The sequence below is a fragment of the Thermobia domestica genome, chromosome 7, assembly GCF_964235325.1.
Source record: "Thermobia domestica chromosome 7, izTheDome1.hap1.1, whole genome shotgun sequence".
Taxonomy (NCBI): domain Eukaryota; kingdom Metazoa; phylum Arthropoda; class Insecta; order Zygentoma; family Lepismatidae; genus Thermobia; species Thermobia domestica.
Window position 1 is genome coordinate 40915320 of NC_137460.1, and position 22976 is coordinate 40938295.

The following is a 22976-nucleotide window of genomic DNA, read 5'->3' on the forward strand; positions in this document are numbered from 1 at the left end:
TCTTTGAGTTTTAGGTCCCACGCTTATGCCGGTTAGGCTAGAGGAGACGGTGATGATGAGTAATGAATGAAATAGTGCAATGAATAAAATGGGAGGAAACGGGAGAACCCCGAGGAAACCCACGCACACGGTGTATGATCCGTTTGAAAAACCTATAAATTGATAAAGGTGATCACAATGAAGAGCATTTAGGAACGTTTAAAGATACTCAAATCACAATATATTCCAGTAATAAATATGGTTTAAATGTTCTTAGATGTTCTTATGGTGTAAATGTTCTTACACCTCTCGTGACGCAGAAGGATTCTGAGAACTTCTAGATAAGGAAATACATTTTGTACGTAAATTTATCGAACGAGACGTGAAGTGAGACGTCGACAATCGATACAATAAAGAAGTTTCAGAAAAAAGAGACGAGACGAGACTTCTATAATATTTACGATACGATATGATAAACCTTATTTCTGGTCTTATCTCGTCTCATGGGCAACACCAGTTTGCACCGAAAGATGTAAAGGAAACTCTTTTCAAATTCTATCTGAACATATTCATGGTAATATTAAGCGTGGAGTAATCAATGATTTGTTCCATTTTAGGTGATCCGTAGTAAGTTATACGATGGTATGTTTAGTTTTCCTTGTTTAGGACGTGTGTTAAGGAAATAATTCAGCAAATAGGCTGGGAAATTGAAGATCTGATCCTCGCGAGGGCTTCCTTACCCTCAAATGACCTCGCCCTCAATGATATGAGGGCGAAGACGAGCGAGGGCGATGGACAACTCCCTTCGCGATGGTGAGGGTGAACGAGAGCGAGGGCCAACTTCCACTGCCAGGGCTAGGGTGCGCGAGGGCGAGGAGAAGTTTCTAGCACAAGAGCGAGGGCGAGGGTGATAGACAACTCACTTCGCGAAGGCGAGGTTGCGCGAGGGCAAGGACAAGTTTCCAGCACGAGGGCGAGGGTTAACTGTCACTGTGAGGATGAGGGTGCGCGAGGGCGATGGACAATTCGTGGGGGCGAGGGCCAACTGCCACTGTGAGGGCGAGAGTGAGTGAGGTCGGAACAAAATGAACATCTATGCTCTGTAGAGTGTGTCTGAAAAGTTTTTGTGCACTAAAACTAGCATCTTTTTGAATTGGTTTGCAGAGGGACGTTTCGGGCGTACAAACACTTCTGAACGTTAGTGTAGCGAAGAGCTTTCTTAGGATACATATATTTTTTCTAAATGCAATATTGTTTACATGTCATAGGTCTATATTACTAATATTAAAGTATTCATTTATAGTGCACAGTAACTTCACAGGACATCCGACACAAATATGTTTTGCAGAATATACGAAGTACCCTGTACTATAAAGTTTTCCACAGTAAATCCAGACACCAGCACTGGAAGAAGGGATTATGGTAGCAAGATATACTCCTTACATTTGAACTGTGAGGGAACTTAAGAGTGGAAGTTCTTTTGCGCTAGTGGATTATAACCATCAAGAATGAACGAGAGAAAGTATTGACTAAAAGTGGTAAGTATACTTTTTCTTTCTTCTTTGAAGCACAAAGAAATCCAATAATCCATTATAGACCTTAATTACAAACTTAACAACTACAAAATAAAGTTAATTATGTTTCTCAATTATCCTTTCTCTCCCTTCTTTTTTCTTACTTGTTGTTATTTTCACTATCTTACACATCTAGTTGAGATTCTTCAAGAAAGAGAAACTGTTTTTTAATTGTCCCGTCAGTTCTTTTGGTACAATACATGCAATATATTTTTTCTTGGTAATCTTGACAGGGATAAGCATGTGTCGATATCTTGCTTGTAGGCAAATCTTTCCTTCTAAAACTGTTGCAAAAATTTAAAACAAACACAATTCTCTTATCAAAGAATCTTTCTTGTCATATTCACGTTTTTGTTTTGTTTTGTTTTGTTTTTACCCTTTAAATAAAAATATTCTTACACATTGATTATCTGCTTTCATATTTTGGTGAACTGAAGGCATTTCTAAATTCATGCCTTGTAGCTCCTTCCCCGAAGTCATCTTATTGTAATTTCGACAGTGTTTCCGAAATAGTACGAAATTCGACAGTAATAATACGAAGCAATAATACATTTACAATTTAGCATGGGTGGTTTAAAAGTGTGGAAACACCCTAATAAGTTGTAAAAATTTCTAAACACAAACCAAAGTAACAATGTAAGTGTAAAATAGAATAGGGGAAATGCTTAAGAACATATCACAATTGACGTCCGATAGTTTGAATTTTACACAATTGTCTTAAATGGAAAGCATAGAGTTTGTTATATCATTTTAATAGCAAATTTTGTAGAAAGTTGTAGAATGGTACTGTTACTTTTGCTCTCGCGCTAACCGTTACGACTGTTTCTTTGTTGTGTTCCTAACAAAAGAAGTTAGTCATACGCCAAGGAGCACTCACTGTTACTACGTCATCGTGCTGGGAAAAACTTTGGGAATGATCCGTCCTCCGACAGTAGTGATAGCAAAATATCGTCTTCTAAACATGCGTCGATAAGCCATCGCCGCTAGGGGTTCTGTCGGTGAAGAAGAATAAACTCACAACGCGAGTCTCAGGCTATTTGAGAATGCGTTACCCCCTGTAGCGAGTGCGGCCAAGGTGGTTATTCAGTAATTTTACTTTCACCAGAGTTGTAAATCATACTGTGAGCCAGTCAGGGTTTCCGGGTCTTTTTGCCAGGTCCAGGTGTGTAATAGCAGAGTTCCAATACTCTGCACAAACCATCTTCCAAGCAGCTGTTTCTTGCTACAATCTCTTTGCCTGGCAACACGTCTTTCCTTTTTTCCTTCTTTTTGAAATCTTTTAAATAGCAGGCGGCCTATTGTTCCGAAATGCACCAAATACACTTGAACTGACGTTTTCTCCGCGTTTTTATTGCTTTCGCGTTTGTGATTAGCCATCTACATTTAAATACATGGTCTGCGTATTCCAAGCGTACGCATGAGGAATAAATACGCTTTGCGATCGCCTCAAATAGCAGGGTACTAATACTTCACACCACACCATCACTTTGCGGGGAATACCTGCGGGTGCATCAGCCAATACTGAATCATCTTCAATAAGGTGTTGGGGAAGTTGCTGCATATAAGGGTGCCATTTGTTCACTGACATTAATGCACATGATTGAGGTGTGGCTAACACCAATTTCATGGGCTATACTATGCATGCTTCTCTTGGTCATTTTACTGAATGATGCCTCGTCTATCGTCATGCATGGTCCATCAGTCTTGGGAAAATCTTCTGTGAAGTAACTGTGTATTGGATATGAAGTGACGATGAGATAATTGTATAAACTCTAATTTAATTCACTAAATTCGATTATTTTATTAAATTACATTATTAACGAAAGAATCACGAACTCTTGAAAACTCATTGGAAGAAAACTTTGATCAGGATTGTACATTCTCAGACACCTGTTGTAAACACATTTTTGTTAATGAACTCGACTAGCTTCCTCATTATCTTTCCGCATACCTTCAAGCATAGCCTGATACTTCCCGATTCTTTGGGCGCTTAACTCATCATTCTTCAGCCAAACAAAACAGCGAGGAACACAACAACAAGGGGTATTCGACACACGATTAGGATAGGTGCAGGATCGACGAGAGAAGCGGATCGCACCGTTGGAAAATAACCAGCTCCATAGTCAAGAGTACCATTCTGTTGGTTTATCACCGCAGACTCATCAAGCTTCAGCAGACTAGTAGAATGAAGGTGTAGGAGAACATCGCCGTAAAGACGCATTATCGACGCCCCTTGCAGATCAACGGGATAGAGATCCAGATGTTGACTGTCTCCAGCTTATCCAGGCTCCTTCACGGCAAACCCTTCAATTTCCAGATGACCAGGACGACGCCAGCCTCGTTGGAATTATCAGGCTAGTGCTCATTCCTATTTCTTAGTTACATCCTTTCTCTTTCTCACCTGTTTCCCATAGCTAGTCATTTTTCAAAATTAGAAACATTTGAATTTTATTTAAATTCAATCATAATTTAGTTGTTAAGTACCGTGTTGTGCATCAGTTCCATACCCAATTGTTACTTTATTCTATGAGTATTTTTAGAGATTATTCTGAGCTACAACTGATGGCACAGCACCGGCACATGGTGAAGATGCTTTAATATCCCAAATTTTCAAATATTTACATTAGCCCACCGGAGCACGGTGGTAGATGCTTTAAGACCCCAAATTTTCAAATATTTTCATTAACCCACCGGAGCATTTTGAGTAATAAGTACAGTGTAATTTATAGTATTTTTTCTGAGAGAAATTGAGTAGAGTTATTTTTAGCCCACCCGCAAACCCTCGCTACGTTATTCATTTGCTCTGTTAGAGTAATTTTTGTTTTATTGTTACTTAGATGAATGATTAAGTGGGTGAGAAGAGAAAATTTTGCCAAGTTATTATATTTTGTTTTTCTTTCTGTTAGTATATAAGAAGTGTTATTTACATTTTGGTGCATATAAAGGTGCCATTTGTTCACTGACATTAATGCACATGATTGGGGTGTGACTAACACCAATTTCATGGGCTATACCATGCATGCTTCTCTTGGTCATTTTACTGAATGATGCCTCGTCTATCGTCGTGCATGGTCCATCAGTCTTGGGAAGATCTTCCATAGATCCAATTTGTGCAGCACTTTCAACACAATACAATTGCTGATGGGAGTTCTTTCCGGATGATGAGGATTTAAAATCGGTTGCAACCAATCTGGTGCTTCGTCCTCTAGAGATCAAAGGGATCTCAATGCGTTCTGCATGTATCAAGGCCGTCTTCTGCTATAACTCACCTGCAACGATGCAAACACAGACAATCATAACTTGTAATGCTAGAACAAAATTAACAATGTCATTCAATTTCTATGAAAATAGTTTCCAATTAAGACAATTGCGTAAAATTCAAGATGGTGAACGTTGTGATGTGTACTTAAATATTTTCTCCAATCCCTATTTCCCACTTATGTTGTTATTTTAATTATATTTTATAACGTTAACATTTATTAGTGTTTCCACACTTTTGGACTACTCTGTATAATACAAATCAAAGGCAGAACAGATTGGAAGAATCGTAATAATTCTGGTTAACAGTTTCAAGATTTCGCTAGTGTAGCAGTATAATGCTCAGTAGCGCTACACTAAAATCATCTTACAACTGTTAATTAACCTAAAATAATTCTTCCTTTCAGTATTTAAAAGGATTTGAATGTCATAGCCAGTGTTAATACATAAAATTCTGAACAACAAGTGAATACAGCAGAAATATATTCCATATTTTTCAAATAAAGATGATGTGAAAGGTACAGAACATAGACCTACGATAATATAGAAGAAAAAAAAATACATTTCTTGAACAATACTCTCCGGACGATATGAAACTCATGTGATAAGAGTTCTGAAGAGTTTGTACAGACAGAGAAAAGAAAACTAACCCATATAGATGAGCTGTCATTATTGTGAAGTTTTGCTCATAAATATTGACTAGTAACGAAATTTTGATCAGATATCAATCAATATTCTTTTCACTGAACTTGCTTTTTGAAGGTGTACTTAATCATTAAAAACAGTCATTTGTGACAAAATGACATATTTTTGCCATTTTTACAAGAAATCGTGAATAAATGTCATTTATTGTGATCATTGCCCATATTTGCAATTCCCATTTTATGATTGTTTCGTAAGTTTTGTTTTGCCTTTTCACTGGAGATCAAGTCACAATTTTTGCCATTATCGTGGAAAGCTACTCACATCTGAGATATGGAATTTAACTCTCCTCATCGGAGCAGATATATCGTTGTTGACAAATTCATATGGAAAGAACAGTTGATATTGCAAGGGACGGACGCACGAGGTGGGTTCTTCTCCACTGCTGAAATCCCGACTTTTCTGTAAATGTATTCTAATGTTAGGGATGATTACAAATGAGGCGCCTAGTATCAAAAAGCTACCAAATCCATTTTTTTTTTTTTTTTTTACCGAAATTGAGTTATATAACGCTTGTCATAAAGGAATTCCATGGAAACAGAATTTTGTTTAAAAGCTTATTATTTCTTACTAAAAAACTAGTTCAAATATAGGACTTCGTACGCGTGTATATGGAGCTTCACTGCACGTTTTATGAGTTTACTCGAAACTAAGGCTAGTTTTAGACGGAAGCATTTATCGTAGCATTTCTCTTAGCAGATGTACTGCCAAAAATATCGTATAATATTCTATGGCATGAAAAATATATGATGCTTTTATACGGTAGCATATTGATAAACATCTTATCGTGACGTAGCAAACAAACCAATGGAGAAGAGCGCAATTGTGGCTCCGAAAGTAAAACCAGATATTTCAGTCGCTATATCTTCTAAAGCCCTTTCTCGCATATGCTTATTATGATACAAAGGACTTTTAACTTTGTACAAACAAGGATATGCCTCATATTTTTCAATCAGCATAATAATAACATCACTACAATTAAATTTCCCCACACAAAACAAAGAGCATGGATATTTGGCACAAAATATTTCGCTTCCTTTTAACACACCACGGCGCTGCAATCGGACCAGAAATGCTGGGGAAAATGCTATGATATAGAGCAGGTTCTATCGATAAGAAATGCCATAGGATATGCTATGGCATGGGAAATGCTATAGCATTTGCTACTTTACACGGTAGAATATTGATGATACGATTTTTTGCTACGAGAAATGCTACGATAAATGCTTCCGTCTAAAACTAGCCTAAGCGAATGGATGTGGCGGATTTTGATACTAGGTGCCTCAAATGTGCTTATCTCCTATCTTCTTGATATTTTTTGAAAAGAAAATGTCTAAGAAAGAGGATATTGAAGGAAATACGGAATTAAAACAAGCAATAAAACACAATATATACTTTTCAAATTTTAGATTTTACAATTTTGGCACATTTTGGTATCCATAATTACCTTAAAAGCCATTACTACACTTCGCTCTTGTGTTTTACATACAGACAAGATAGTATTTGTTTCCATTTAAAAGTGAAATATATCAACATATATGAAAAAAAAAATCTATTTTCGTTCTATTATCTTAATTGTAACATTTCTTAAAACAGTCTTATAGCCCAGTAATTATTTCTAGCTATATCTCTTAATAACCTTTTTTCTTGCTTCATGGAAAAATAATATCTTAGAAATAGAAGGGAGATAGTTCATGATTTCTCATAAGTTCAAAGGAGAAAAAAGTCATACATGCATATATATAAACAAACAGCTTTGTTAGGTAATTATATAGTCTGCAAACAGCGTGTTAGCAGTTTTACTTAAATCTAACGAAACATTCTCACAAATTTATATACGTATTTATATTTTTATATATATATATATACACACACATACACACTCGATCGTATTTGCTCACATTCATGTAGTTATTGATCACACACATATTCAGAGCTCTCTATCAAACATTTTTACTTATATATTACATGCAAAAAAGATCATTTTAATACAATAAACTCTCATTCAACTTATATAGCTCTTCTGTGTAATGTTCGTTATCCATCATCATCTTAGAACACAAATTGTCCGTGTAAATGGACTTCACAGCCCTTTAAAAGAAACTATTCAAAGAAATTTGAGATCAAATCGTTTTTTTTCTTTTAATAAATTTTAATTATGTGATTTTTATTTTATGTAATCTTTTCTCTTTCAAATTACGCGCAGTGAAAGTTTATTTTCGTCTTCTTTAAGCATGATTTCTTCTACGTCTCAATACAACACTGTTTAGCCCGATAAAGAAATTTGTCGAATATCAGAAATGATGCCTTCTAATTTGTGTGCAAGCAAAGGTCTTTGTAAGTACAACTACAGTAAAACAAGGTGGTTTCAGACTAATAATATTACATTTTTTTTTCTACAATGAGAAAGATTTGACGCCTGAACAATTATTACAAAATGTGTTATACTTTCCGACTTACATGTATCTCTGTAGAAAAAAAAAAAAAAAACTTCCAATGTTCCCATCCATAATATAGTTTGTATTGATGCCAGTCGGGGTATGTTGTGGACCAGAAATGTGACTACCTCGTAAGAAATTATCAATAGCAAGAGTTCATTACATTTTTATACTTGAATGTAAGTTCAAACATTATATCAATATGTTATCATGTATTAGTATCTTTATGGGAGGGAAATAATATGATAAGCAAAACATTTATTGCACTATTCGACTTCCATCACTATTAAATGCATCTTATTCGACCTCGATTTGCTGCTTTAACTGTATGAATCATAAATTGTCAAACTCTCCACATAACATTCAAAGAGTATACTTCTGGATTCACTTACTTTGCTTTCATTGCTGGTCTCTTCTTTCAACTGTGCTTTATTTTCAATGCTGTTCAAACCTAAAACATTCTATAGCATAGTTGAAGCGATATTCCTTAAATGTGAAGTAAAATTTGTTCAAAAACTTTGTCATGTTGTTATTAACCTCTCATAACAGAACCCGTGTCATTACGTTTCTTCTTAAGCTCCTATCCGTATGGGAATGTTACCCAAAAATTTTGGCTTCGAAAGTACACAATGTACGGCTAGAGTCGAAATTGATATAATTACACCTTCATATGCTCACAACATGTGTTTCAATCCCATTTACGTTATTGTCAGCACTTTAACAGTGCTCTTAGCGATCGTTGATAACAGCGCAACCTTGCAAACTTACAATTACTACAGTAGCGAAACTCCAAACAAGATTCGAAGTTAAGTTGGAGACACCTTTTACTTTGTAGGTTCGTATTTATACTAGAATGTGTAAAGTTCGGATAAAACAAATATTTTAGTGTAAAATGAATGCATATAAACACAAGGGACGCAAGAAAAGTTGTAGTATTTATTTCTTACACAGTTTTATACTTGAGATGAAAAATCAACTTCTATGAAGAATAAGCGTTCTGCGTCTAAATCTTTCATTTATATTCTTGGAAATTGAAAAAAATATGACGAAGAGAAACTCAAATATCTATTTCATCAACAAGTATACGTAGAATTTCAGAACTATTACACATTTCAACATGGTCAGATTTCTTTATTATACCTTTATTTGTATATCGGGTATTAGAGACGGCCTCTTATAAGAAGAACAAAGATGACAGGGGAAATCAATGTACGTTTAGTGAGAACGTTACTGACGTTCTCACTAACCTAGCAAGCAGTAATCAAGAATTACACATGTTCGAACTGTATTCAAGTTTGTACACTCAATATAACCATACAAAGTCACTTGCGAGTAGTTTGTTTTTATCAAGTATGTTATAAAATAGAGGATCTGCCCATACAACAAAATCGTGAAGCCATACGTCACAGTTTCACCACACCCATCCTGCCCACTCCGCGCCACTAAGATCGTAATGTTTCGAGCCAACCACCATGGCGGAAACGAGAGTAGCCAATCAGACGTGTGAGCTCAGACGATGTTCGATTATTTTTTGGCTTCATTGAGTTCATAGGATAAAGATACGTATGGGCAGATCCTCTATTTTATAACATCCTTGGTTTTTATCTACTTCGACTAATTTCTAAGTCGGGCTATATCATTTTGCAACACTGTTTAAAGATTTTTGTTTCATTACGTTATAAAATTCGTACTTATATATAAATATATATATAATGTACACATAAGTTTACAAATACTAAATAAGAAGTAATTTTTGTATATATATATATAAATGTCACAGTACTTTATATAATGTTATGGCACTGAAGAAGAAACACGTTTTTATAATTATATTTTTTTTTGTAATGATTTTACAGATGAAAAATAATGGTAATATTTTGTTGTTTTTTTTTTACACAATAAATGATATTATACCATATGTAATAATAATTAATAGTTATAGTAATAATATTACTACAGTATAACACTCTAAAGAAAGTTTTTTTATACAATCTTTACATAATTACACTATATATTAATATAATAATAATATATTTATATCTAAATAACATCATTTTATCCTTTTGAATTTTTTTTAACAAGAAAACAATATAGAAACTTGTTATGGCACGATCTTTTTACAGAGATTGTGAAACTTATAGATAATATTCGTAGATGTTCACAATATATATAGATTACAACAGATAATTTAATTGTACAAGATTGTAATGAATGCGCCGAGATAACCGTGTAGTCGATAGAAACAATTTAAATAGCAATGCTATATATTATACTTTGAAAAGAAAATATTTTCTCGCAAGTATTTAATTGTTTTAATGTAAACTCAAGTCATGTTATTACTTGAGTCGTCTGCTTCCAAAACGGCTTTTGTCCGTTTACAGAAATTACCCAAGAAAACTTTTTTAAAAATACAGAATTATCATGTTTTGTAGAACTGGAAATACTTCATGAGAAAAACTTCCCGAACATCCTCAAATATTTTCAGTTCTACAAAACGCGTCGATTCTAGTTTTTCTTGGGTTTTTTGGGATTTTCAGTAAATGGACAACAGCCTTTTTGGAACTAGACAATTCACTTTACAATAGTAGTAGTCACACATAGAATACTTCGTTATTTGTGGTACAAGTGTTATGTTTCTAATTCACGAAATTGCCTGAATTACATCCCTTAATTAAAAAGAAAAGTAAATAAATCTTACGTACTGGTAACATTTCCTCCATATATTATTAATAATAATATTTTTTTCACTAATATTTTGTGCAAGAGATTTGTCAATTTTCAAGAGTAAGAAGAAAAGTTTCATTATCAAAACACTTGGAAATAAATCCTATTGTATTAATTAACTAAACTACAAGTTACCGTGATAATATATAATCAACTATCAACGAAGTAAAATAAATGAAACATATTTTTTTTAAAAAACTTAAGAATGAGAAAACACAATTTAATGTATTAAAAGCCCCCACATTGTTCCAGAGGTTTTAATACCTCTCGCATCAGCTTTCCCCACTGATGTCAACCAGACCAAAACTTCTACAATATTATATATATTCTTATTTCAGTCTGAAAGTATATAAATCTTTTTTTTTCTCTCATTCAAGACTAGCTCACATACACATATTTATATTTATATAGGACACTGTTGACATAGTCAGTTCTTCATTTATTTTATACATTTTACTTCAATAATAACTTGATTTTTTAGGAGTTTAAAATATATACACCAAGGCAAGGAACAAGTAGAATGATGTAATACTTAGAAGTCAATTTACCTTTGAGATAAGCGGGAAGTAACATAGGTTTGAGCTTTCAAATCTCAGTGATCACGTTTAAAATAACTAATTATTATTATTTACTTTTTGTTTTTACCTGTGTTTAATATATGTATTGTTCTACATCAAAATACAGTAATTCTTTCAAATTTGTTTGTACTATATTGTAATTTTTCATGAGTTATTTTAGTTTCTATGACGTGTCAACTGATTTTTTTAGAAAAAAGAATCATATTCACAATGCTCTTGGTTGGTAAATTAAGTTTATTTATTTATTTATTTATTGCGATTTTCTTAGCTAGGTAGCTCTAGAATTTAGATCACTAATAAAATATTATTGTACAGTATGACATGACCGAATTTTGTAATTTAGAAACAATTATATGGTTCCAAACAGATATAAATATTGAATTTCCGTTTTAAAATGAGCATTAACGTTCAATTGTTATTATGAAAATGTAGTGGGAAATCGGAATTAGAAGCAGAATTAGAAGTATTTATATATGTACTATTTTTTTTAAAATAAATTAACATGGTTCTATTCATGAAGTGAATTGTGTATTATGAAATATATCGGTAATCTCATCTGTATAGGTATTAACATATTAAATATATTTTTAAAAATCTGAACTGTATTGAAACTTGAAAGCCAGAGTGAGTTATCTCCACTTTTATGAAACTAAAGAAATTGTAGGCTGAAATTAATCTTTCTTTAGCGAATAGCGCTTCAAATTTTCATTACATTGATATATCCGAAGGGCATGTCAGAACACAGTGTTATTTTTATATTGTTCGCCCTGGAGATGGTACCCCCTAGCTCTCAGTTCTAGGAAACAATTGATTTTAGAAAAAAATACGTTAATACATATATAAATGGGTCATGCAACGAAAATGAGATAATGATTTTTTTTTAAATGAGTACTTCAAGATAAAATACTGGACCCACTTGAAGAAAAAACAAATAATACTCAATATATCCTTTGAACAATTTCAGAAGAAAGATATAACTACAAAGCCAAAGTGAGTGATATTTTTAAACCAATTATATCCTTGAGTAGTTATTAGTGTTTCAAACTTTCTTCCTTCCGGAGACAGAATATATATGCACATTGGCTCATTATGTGACTCAGAGCTTCGATGATACATGACATGTTATTAATATTACTTACAACTCCTACCATAATGGTATAGAACCACTTAAGGAGTGTTGTATAATTAAATAAGTTTTGTACGGTTTCCTTGGACTTATTCTTGGTATATACATATATACCTAGGTATATTACTTTTCAGAATCAGGTTACACTAGTTACATCTGTCCATATACATTTACTTCTTTGTAACATAAAGTGGATGGTTAGTTTGGCCGGAAATTGGCGGCATTTCAATAAAGGCGATTAATTCTCCTTTTCTACTTCATGCACATTTCGTGTGTCCATATCCTGCATTTCTCACATAGGATACACTTTCCTTACAAACAAATATTCGGAAAATTGTTGGCCCTCTACGCCTCCACCATTACTTGCTGCAATTTTAAACCCTGCATTTAGTAGCCTTGTAATGGCTTGAATAGAATTAAGCTTACAATAACCGTTGAGAGGAAATCTTATCAAGTGTCGAGAATCGTGATTCCAAGCTAAACCACTACGAGCGTCCATAAGAGCTTGACTTGTTTCTGGGAACACTTCATCAATAAGGGATCTCTCCCCTGAAAGCATAACTCTTTCCCCTAAGTCTGGACTTACATTTAACGCTACACACTCATACCCATGTTCTGCGGTATCGTCTGTGTTACACGCACCTCCACTTAATGACTTTCTTCCCCCACCACCTTCATTGCCACTGTTTCCAGTTACGTGATTCTGATTTCTGCTTTGCCTTTCTTTCTTGAGTTGCTCTAACTGTCGGCACATTGCTGAAATAAAAAAGAGATAACTTGTAAAATGACATACTATAATAAAGTTGTTTTGATTTGCAAAACTAAAGAAAACAATATTGAAGGGAACAGCTTTTGGAACTTGAAAATACTTAGTTGTTATCTCATGTTATACTGTCGTATTTTGTATTATTTTTTTAACACCCTTCTCATCAGAAATGGACCACTACTTAGAATGTGTTTGTTTTGTCTAAATGCCTGTCCCAGCCCATTTGTCTCGCGCAGGCCAAAAGAGATTCACTAAGTTCTAACTTAGTGATCACTAAGTAGGATTAGACTATGAAGACCAGTTGCTTTTTTTCCTGTATGATTCAAAGGAGCACATGGAAAACTAGAAATTGAGGAGGCTGGAGTGAAGGAATAGATTGTGATTTCGGGTTAGGGATACCGCGATTATAAGAACTGAATAAATATGGTTTTAGTAGACTGATATTCACTTATGCATGCCAATTAATATTCGTCTTATTTATGCTACTCTGGTTCCTACAATGTCAAGAAGTTATATCTTTGCCTCAGAACTTCTTAGATCAATGAACATTTTATATTCTTAGATGCTATCGAGAAGTAATTTTGACTTCTAATAGAAACGTATAGAGTAGGTACTACAGAAAAATCAGAATTTAAATGGCAACTATACATATATAAACCCTAGGTAATTAATAAATTCCATTGCTGCTGGTGTACTGGCTAGCACGTACATTTAGTGCACTTGGTTTTGGGTTCCATTCCTGGTGGAAGAACACTGAAAAATTTGAATCACCATGGTGGTTCGGATTCTACTTTAAACAGTAGCTCGAAGTCTCATAGCTTCAATGCTGAAAAGGGAGTCTGAACTTCATAAACAAACAAAATTATATTAATATTCGATTTCCTTACGAAGTTCTCGATTATTAACATAATAAATTACAACTTTACTGTAATATTCGCATGAAGCTTCCATTGGTACAGCTACATTAACAAATCTGTCATTTACATTGAACTACAGGTACTTATTACTTCAATGAAAAAATCTGGAAATGGATCAGATGTCTGGGTTGATTTATTAGGGCAAACTCATACTACGTGAGGAACAGTAGAAGAGTAGTGTGGTCTTAGATTTCTAAAGAGGACACATTGTTGACACTCGGTTATGTAGGTGCGAGTGTTACGGAAGTGACAAGTGTGTTAGGTGTGTCGTAAGAAATGCTATCCAAGGTGATAATGGACTAAAACTCACACCGAAACCACATAAGCAAAAAGGAACAGTGGTCGGAAGAGAAACGTCAGTGACAGGCTTTGCCGAGCATTAAAGTGGATTGTTAGTTAGAACTCTCGTGCGACTGCGGTGCAAGTGATAGAGGAAGTCAAGCAGCACCTTCACAGCTTGTGTCAACAATCGCAACCCGCCGAGAGTTACATGACATAAACATTCGGGGTTGGATTGCACGGCTGAAACCACTGATAAGGGACTATAAAAGTGGCTTCAGCACTACGCCAATGGTGTCGCGAAGATGGACCGTGGACCGCTGATCGAAAACGTGTTATATGCTCGATGAATCATTGTTTCATCTTGTGTCAAACCACGAGCCGTGTTTGTGTGTGGCGGGCGACCAGAGAAGCGTAGTCTCCGCCCATCCATGGAATGTGGTAGCTGATATGTGATACCGTGGGCCGCAATATCCTGGTTTTCAGTGGATCCTGTGCTGACGCTTACCGATTGTATCCTTGCCCGTGATTAAGTTGCCATTTTAAGGGGTCATGTACACTCATGTCCAAAATTATTGTCGCATATCTATAACGGTCTTCTTGTAAGAATATAATTTGATAATGATTTTGCACTGATTTGATAATGATGGTTCTTTTAATACTGATACTATGTGTATAATTGGGAAATGTATGTTTGTGGCAAATTTCATAGGAAAAGAATTATAAATACGAAAATTAGAATGAGTAAAACAAAATGTTGCTAAATGGACAAGAAAGTTTTATTTTCGTTTTATTGTCTTTTATTTACAGCTCTTTTGACATGAAATTTGTCACATACATCTCTTTGCCGATTATACACATACTAACATTTTAAGAAATACCGGGTCAATTCGTTATCAAATTATATTCGTACAACAACATATTTATAGACATGCGACAATAATTTTGGACATGAGTGTACATCCTATAGTCCAGATGTTGTTTCCGGGCAATGCCGCCATATTCCAGGATGCAGTGCATCCACTCACACAGCTGGAACCGCTGCGGCCGGTTTGAGGAACATCAGAATAAAGTTGAACACCTGCTTTGGCCAGTCCGTCTCCGTACCTGAGCATAATTGGACTTGGTGTTTCGTTTTGGGGATACAAATCCGGCTCAGATTTCCGTCTTCAACCTCACTAACGGAAATGAGTGATACACTCCACGCGGAATGCTGATATATTCCACTTTCTAACATTTAGTCCTTTATGACTCCAATCTACGTAGCATCAGACCTATTCTGAGTGCGAAAGGTGTGCAGCAATTAGGGAACAAGAGGGGGCAGTTGCTACCCACTTTTTTAAGTGACCCCTTAATGTATATAGTTCTTCTGCAAATGCGAAGTTTTTGTATGTATTACTTGTTCATAGAAAAATATGGTGCCTTGCCGTTGCGTGAGTACGTTTGGTTATGTCTTCCCGTGGAGTTAAGAATGTTACAGAAACTGCGTTTTAATTGCAATTCAAACCAATTAATATTGTAGTTGCGTATTTCTTTAAATTCGTTGCATATGCTTCTAGTATTTACTGTTTTTCGTTTTCTAAGAGTAAAAACATACATTTAATGGCATGTGTGGATTTAAAGATAAGTTGTTCATTAATCCCCAGTTTCAATACAACTTCTACAAAACAAGCCTCATTGTTCATTACTATGATTAATATTATCCTTTCTATTTATTTGTTTTGCAAATTTGTTATTAAATAATCTGATCACTTCAATTTTCCAGACGTAATTTTAAGATGTTCATGAGCAAGGAATCAAATCTCTTCTTACACTTTCGTTGTTTAGGAGACTACCTTCTTTCGTTGCTCTTGTCAATTTATTTAATAAAATATGAAATACGATATACGGTATTTTAACTGAAAAATATAGTATCCTATTAGTTATACAATTTTTATTCAAACAAAGTGTTAGAAACAACCAGTAAAACTAAGGTTGATATACAAATATTATCAGATCATGTCTTGCTCCCCTACTTTAGGCGTCCAACCACCGCCGCTGTTCTACATTTTTTCATTAAATTGTTAAATTTCTGTAATATAACATTAAAAAATATTATGCCGGAGATATATAACGAAAAGTTTTTATGGCCTATGTAAAAAAAAAAAAATCATCTTCCGGCCCTATTATACTGTAGTGATTTCCATTGTTTAACACATCATTATTTGTTATACAAAAGCAACTTACGGTGTATATCTACTCAATTGAAAATGCATATCTTTTTTTTTTTTTTTTTTAAATATAAAACTTCATTATCTAAAGTTTATTTGTGCAATGCTTGGGGATAAGTTTGCGTGAAGTAATGAAATTCATCTCTTCTCCTCTTTTCCCCCATCTTTGAGAGAAATTTAACGTCCTTTTTTTTTTTTTATTTTTTTAAAAGAGAGAAACGCATCGGACAGCGACCTCCTGCGGGTATCAAGCAAAAAGAAAATTCCTTAAGGATCATTATTGCAACACGGCAAACATTTGAAATCGAAGGCAATCGTGTTTGATTAGTTTTCTAACAGAACTAAACGGAAAAAAAGGGGGAGCATTCCTTACAGAAATCTTGATTTTTTATTATTAGTATTTCAATTGCTGCAACGTGCGTGAAAGGAGCAAAGCGAAAGAAAGGAAGAAAAATACCAGCACGAGAGAGAAACAATGGCCTCAATTGATGGATTTTCTGGTCTTTCTTAAGACTATACAACAGTTATTACATACGTGTATTAATTTAGTCTCTATTTACGACATGTAAATCATCTAATATCAATGCAATGTATCTTATCTTCTTCAAAGGGAACAGGAGTGGATACAGCTAATATGGATAAACAGTGGGCAGGAGTGGATGCAGTTAGTATGGATGAAGAGTAAGCAGGAGTGGATACAACTAGTATGGATGAAGAGTGAGCAGAAGTGGATACAGGTAATATGGATGATGAATGAGCAGGAGTGGATACAGATAGTATAGATGAAGAGTAAGCAGCAGTGGATACAGCTAGTATAGATGGAGAGTAAGCAGGAGTGGGTACAACTAGTATGAATAAAGAGTGAGCAGGAATAGATACAGCTAGTATAGATGAAGAGTAAGCAGCAGTGGGTACATTTTGTATGGATGAAGAGTGAGCAGGAGTGGATACAGTTAGTATAAATGGAGAGTGAGCAGGAGTGGATACAGTTAGTGTAAATAGAGAGTGAGAAGTGGATACAGCTAGTATAGATGGAGAGTGAGCAGGAGTGGACAGTTAGTATAAATGAAGAGCGAGCAGGAGTGGATACAGTTAGCATAAATGAAGAGTGGGCAGAAGTGGATACAACTAGTATGGATGAAGAGTGAACAGGAGTGGATACAGCTAGTATAGATGATGAGTGAGCAGGAGTGGATACAACTAGTATGGATGAAGAGTGAACAGGAGTGGCTATAACTAGTATGGATGATGAGTGAGCAATAGTGGATATAGCTAGTATAGATGAAGAGTGAGCAAGAATGGATACAGCTAGTATGGATGAAGAGTGAGCAGGAGTGCGTACAACTAGCATGAATGAAGGGTGAGCAGGAGTGGATACAGCAAGTATGGATGAAGAGTGGCAAGATACAACTAGTATGGATGAGGAGTGAACAGAAGTGGGAGCACCTAGTATGGACTAATAGCTTCGATTTAACTTGCGCTATCTTGGGTGTATTTTCTTAATGAAACAGAAGCTCAACATAAACAGCCAATACGTGTATGCTAATGTAACTGTACCAATGGAAACTTCATGAGTATTATTAGTGTTGTATTATCGTTTATGATGAAAATTACATAAGGAAATCAATTATTAATATAATACAGTAGAACTTATGAAGTATAATTTCATAAACTGGGGAATTATTGGTTGATTAGCCCAATTATGATAAGTTTCGGGCGAGCTTTGAGTGGTAGGCTCTATATTTTGGATAAGCGTAGATTATGCCATTGTATTTGCCCTTAAGACCGGAGGCTTCACTTCGTAGAAGTTTGCATCAACGCAGTGCTTGTTACATTATTTGTATTACGTTGCAATCCGCGACTTATAAGAAGATCGTTAAGGAATGGGGCTCCAGTACTTCTGGGATATGTCTTCTCCTTCACTCTGATAGAAGAGGAACTGGGTGATATTTGCTTTGCCTCTTCTACAGACCATCGACAAATGTGGTAACTGAACTTGTAAAAATCATTTCTCTCAGTTTATTCCTGATGATTTATGATCGGAAATAGCATAGTACCTAGTACTCGCTATTAAAATGTTCAATCGTGGAAAGATTTTGTGAAACGATTAAAGCATGTAATCTTTAAAAAAAATATATTAAAAATAAAAAATAAAAATCCGAGTCCTAATAGAGATCACAGCAAAACATATATAAACAAAATCCTTACGTGGGATATCGAAGTATCTGGCCTCTTCCATCAGAAGATCGAGATCATCAAAACTTTCTGGTATGAGAAGTCTGGAGTTCCTCATGAAATTAAGAATATGTCGAAACATTCCACCATCTCTGTCGATGAAGTAATGTTGTTTCAAACTGTCTAGCACAATCGGTATGCTTCCGTTGAATAATTTCGCCAACCGAGATTCTGGATATCTGAAAAGATAAAATAAAATAATATTGTTTATTATAATTATTAGTGTCAAATTTAAATAATAATCTAGTTATTCTTCAAAGGTTATTCATGAAAGCAAACAAACTTATTTTCCTTTTGTTTCGTAGTAGATGTAGTCTTAATATTTGTCTTTATGAAGGAATGAAATGAAATGGAGTTATACTGTAGTTTTACGTCACTCGCTTTTGTCCTTTAGATTAAAAGAGGCGGAAAATTAATGAAATTGAATGGTGATTATACAATTGGTGGAATGAGAAGATAGGAGGAAACGGGGGAACTCAGACAAAACCCCACGGATACGATAATGTCCACCGCAAACTAGCGTGGCCACTTTGAAACCAGGGACCCCTCGTACCAGAGGCTCTACTACTGAGCCACCTTGCCTCCTATATAATAAAACAAATGCATTACATGCTACTGACGTGAGAATAAAATTATATGAAAAATCACTAGATACAATTCAGATTGTTACAACTTTGAAAACATAACAGGTGTCTTCTTTGTAAGGATAGTACGAGGGATGATCGAAAAAAAAAACTTACAAACCCTATTATGGCGTATGTGTGAGACATAGCTGGAAAATCAACACACCTGATGATAGAGGGCACTCAACAATATTTCTCAATGGAATCACAGTTTTTGTTCAAGCGCTTATCACAACGGCAGATTGTTTTCTGCACCATTTTCATAGAAATCCACGCCAAGTTCTCGCAGCTACCGTGAAGTAGCGATTTTGACATAATCACATGCCAGATAATGGTAGCCAGACATTTATTTGTTTTAGAATACGGAAAAGGTAAAAGTCACTGGGGCTAGGTCAGGGCTGTAGAAGGGGAGCTCTAGTCGTTCCAAGGTAACATCAGTGGTTGAAGTACTGGGTCAACCGCTATGTCAGTGGTTGTCATTAACAATATTGGTCCGTCTTTCTTTGAAGACATGATACCACTTTGAAGTGTATCCCTTCCCATACACCTCTACAATCTGCCTATGAACGCCAGCAGGTGTAGTGTTTTTGGCCCACAGGAACCGCACTATTGACCTCACTTTTCCTCATGACCAACTTTCCAGACGAGTCATCATTTTTAATGTCTGTTTCTCGGGTATACGTTACCAAATCAGGATCTGAAGTCTTTAAAATTGCACCAAAACAAACATATTAAGAGTCTTCATCCCGGCGAAATTAAAATACCGCTAATTTTAAAGTATTTATGTCATATCTCCAAATAGATAAAAGATAATTGAAATGTGAAACAAGAGCGCCCTAGACAATATTATTTTGCGTGAGGTACCGTTATCACAAGTCACCTAGTGGCTTTATGTTTTCAGCTGTTTAAAAACGTGAAAATAAATGCCGATTTTCAAAATGGCTCGAAATCGAAAGCAGATAAGTGAGTCGTGATAACGGTTTCTCATGTAAAATGATATTGTCTAGGGCGCTCTTGTTCCACATTTCGATTATCTTTTATCTATTTGAAGATATCACATAATTAATGTAAAATTAGCGGTATTTTAATTTCGCCGGGATGAAGACTCTTAATCTACAAATAAATTTTCGTTAAGTAATAATGAATTACATAGAAGTTTTAGGCTTTCTAACATTTTTGTGACCATTTCTGGTATAAAACTGAAAATGGTTTCAGGGGTGTTTTTCGGGACATTTCTTCAATTGTGCTCAACTTATGATACTAGTACTTTCGCAGCACTAGTTTTACCCTCAGTTTATTGAAATTCCTCCCGGGGAAAAAAAAAATATTATGGAATCATCAATGGCTAGGAAAACACGAGCAATAAGAAGCATCACATCAGAAGGAAAAGCATAATCTTTGTACTATATATAGGATGTTTCAAAACAACACCGACAACGTTTTGGAGGTGATTCCTGACACTAAGTTAAGGCAAAAAGTACAGACTAACCTCAGTGCATAAATCCTTCCCTTCGGAGTTATAAGCTGCTGAAAACATGAAAATATGAACTTCAAACGTCCATAGCTCTAAAATTATGGGACCTACCGTAGTCGGATCAAGACTTCACTTAGCAACTAATATGTGCCCTATCCAAAAATCCATGTTTCAGAATCCTGTGGTACTTACGCGACAATTTTTATAGAGGTAGTTGGTGAGTACTTCAAATTATATGCCAATAGCTGAACTACTTCAATGAAAATTGTTGCGTGAGTACGTTAGGATTCTGAAATATGAATTTTTGGATAGGGCACATATAAGTTCCTAACTGAAGTATTAACCCGCTTACAGTAGGTCTCATAGTTTTGGAGCTATGGACGTTTAACGTTCTTTTATTTTTTTTCATGTTTTCTGCAGTCAATAACCAAAAAAAAAAAAAAAAGCATTTGTGCACTCAGGTTGGTCTATACTTTTTGTCTTATCTTGGTGTCAGGAATCACCTCCCAAACGTTGTCGGTGTTGTTTTGAAACACCCTGTATATATATATTCTGTGAGCTTAAGGAAACGAATGATTAATGGGAAGTGAATGATTATGAAAGAATGATAATGTGGGAGGAAATGGGAGAATACCGAGAAAATTCACGAAAATAATGTTGTCCACTATATTCAGCCTCCGTGTCCTCTAATTCAAAAAAAAAAAAAAAAAAGAAAAGAAAAGAAAAGAAAGAAAAACCTAGATGTATATGATTAGGAAAAAAAATCGTGTACGAGTATAAGTTACTGTTGGTTGAGAAACAACTCCGTTCTGGTTCTTTTCTTTCCTGCTTCTAAAATATAATCTAACACAAACCGGACAGAAAAAAAAATCTGAAGATAGGAAGAAGAATGGGAAACTTTTCACATTTTGGGGGGATTCTCAAAGGAGTTGTCTATCTTTCATGCTTTCTTTCCTAAATCTTATTCGCTATTTCATAACTAACGAAGAGATAAAAGGTAACCCTCTCCCCTGCCCCGCAAAAAACAAAATCTTCCAAAGAACACTGAAAGAAATGGATTCAAGTTAAGTTTAGTTCCGTTTCTTTTCTTTCCTTCTTTCTTTCTAGTACTTTCCAAAAGTTTTCTCTTTCTATGAAGGACTTGGTATCACTGTCAAGAGAAAGAATATAAATTTTTCCGATGAGATGCTACTTCGTCTGGCACGTGTGTGATATATCTACTATACCACTTTCCGTGATTAATCTCTAACGGAATTGCCATCACTCAGATTTTAAAAGAATACACACATATACATACTGTATATATGTATACATATACACTGTATCTTCTTTTCGTTTTCTCAGTATATATATATATATATATATATATATATATATATATATATATATATATATATATATATATATATATATATATGCTAGTTCAATATACAATAGCGGATGACTTAATGACTACCTGTCCATAGTAGTCGGCTGAGTTTGTTGTACGTATATAAACTAAGTACTCTGTTCCACAGTTAATTACTTTTGCTACTGATGCGAACTACACACCATAAAAAAAGAAAGGCAATTTAGAAAGAAGAAGGAAAAGTTTTTTTTTTTTTTTTTTAAAGTTAGAAACTAACTTCTGCAGTTAATCATAAAAGGAGATAATTAGTTTTATATATATATCGAGAACATATTTCAAAAGATGGTCACCCGTACACCAGTGTGTGTATTTGTGAGTCTGTTTGCGTGAGAAGCGGAAAGATAGTAAATATAAGTGTGCAACTTGTCAAGCATATATATTTATAAAAACTTCCGTATAGTTCTACGGTAGATTACAGTGATTTATTAAACCAACATTTTGTTTGTAATTAATTCTATAGCATGATAATTTGTTTTTTTTTCTTTATTAATATCTACCAGGCCACCACGAGTTTTTTTTTTAATGAAGGTTGGATCAACACTAAGTAATGTATGTACGTGTATATTATTTTTTTAAATGTTTGTTTAATTGCTACCTATCTTGAAAATAATCTGCATGTCTAAGTATTTTACACGAAGCAAGTTCTAGCCGATTCACCCTAATCCTACCTATCACCCAACTAACC

The 22976-nt window shown here is 34.7% G+C and overlaps 1 protein-coding gene across 1 annotated transcript in view; it reads right to left on the bottom strand.

Moving 5' to 3' along the window:
• Window positions 1-6905: 6905 nt before the first annotated feature.
• The window catches only part of twz (BTB/POZ domain-containing protein twz), a 209404-nt gene continuing 193333 nt past the window's right edge, over window positions 6906-22976 (bottom strand). The window contains exons 4-5 of the mRNA XM_081764526.1: window positions 18760-18965; window positions 6906-13135 (exon numbers count right to left, since the gene is read on the bottom strand). Coding sequence (XP_081620652.1) covers window positions 12672-13135; window positions 18760-18965 — 670 coding nt within the window. The 3' untranslated portion in view covers window positions 6906-12671. The remainder of the gene's footprint in view (window positions 13136-18759; window positions 18966-22976) is intronic.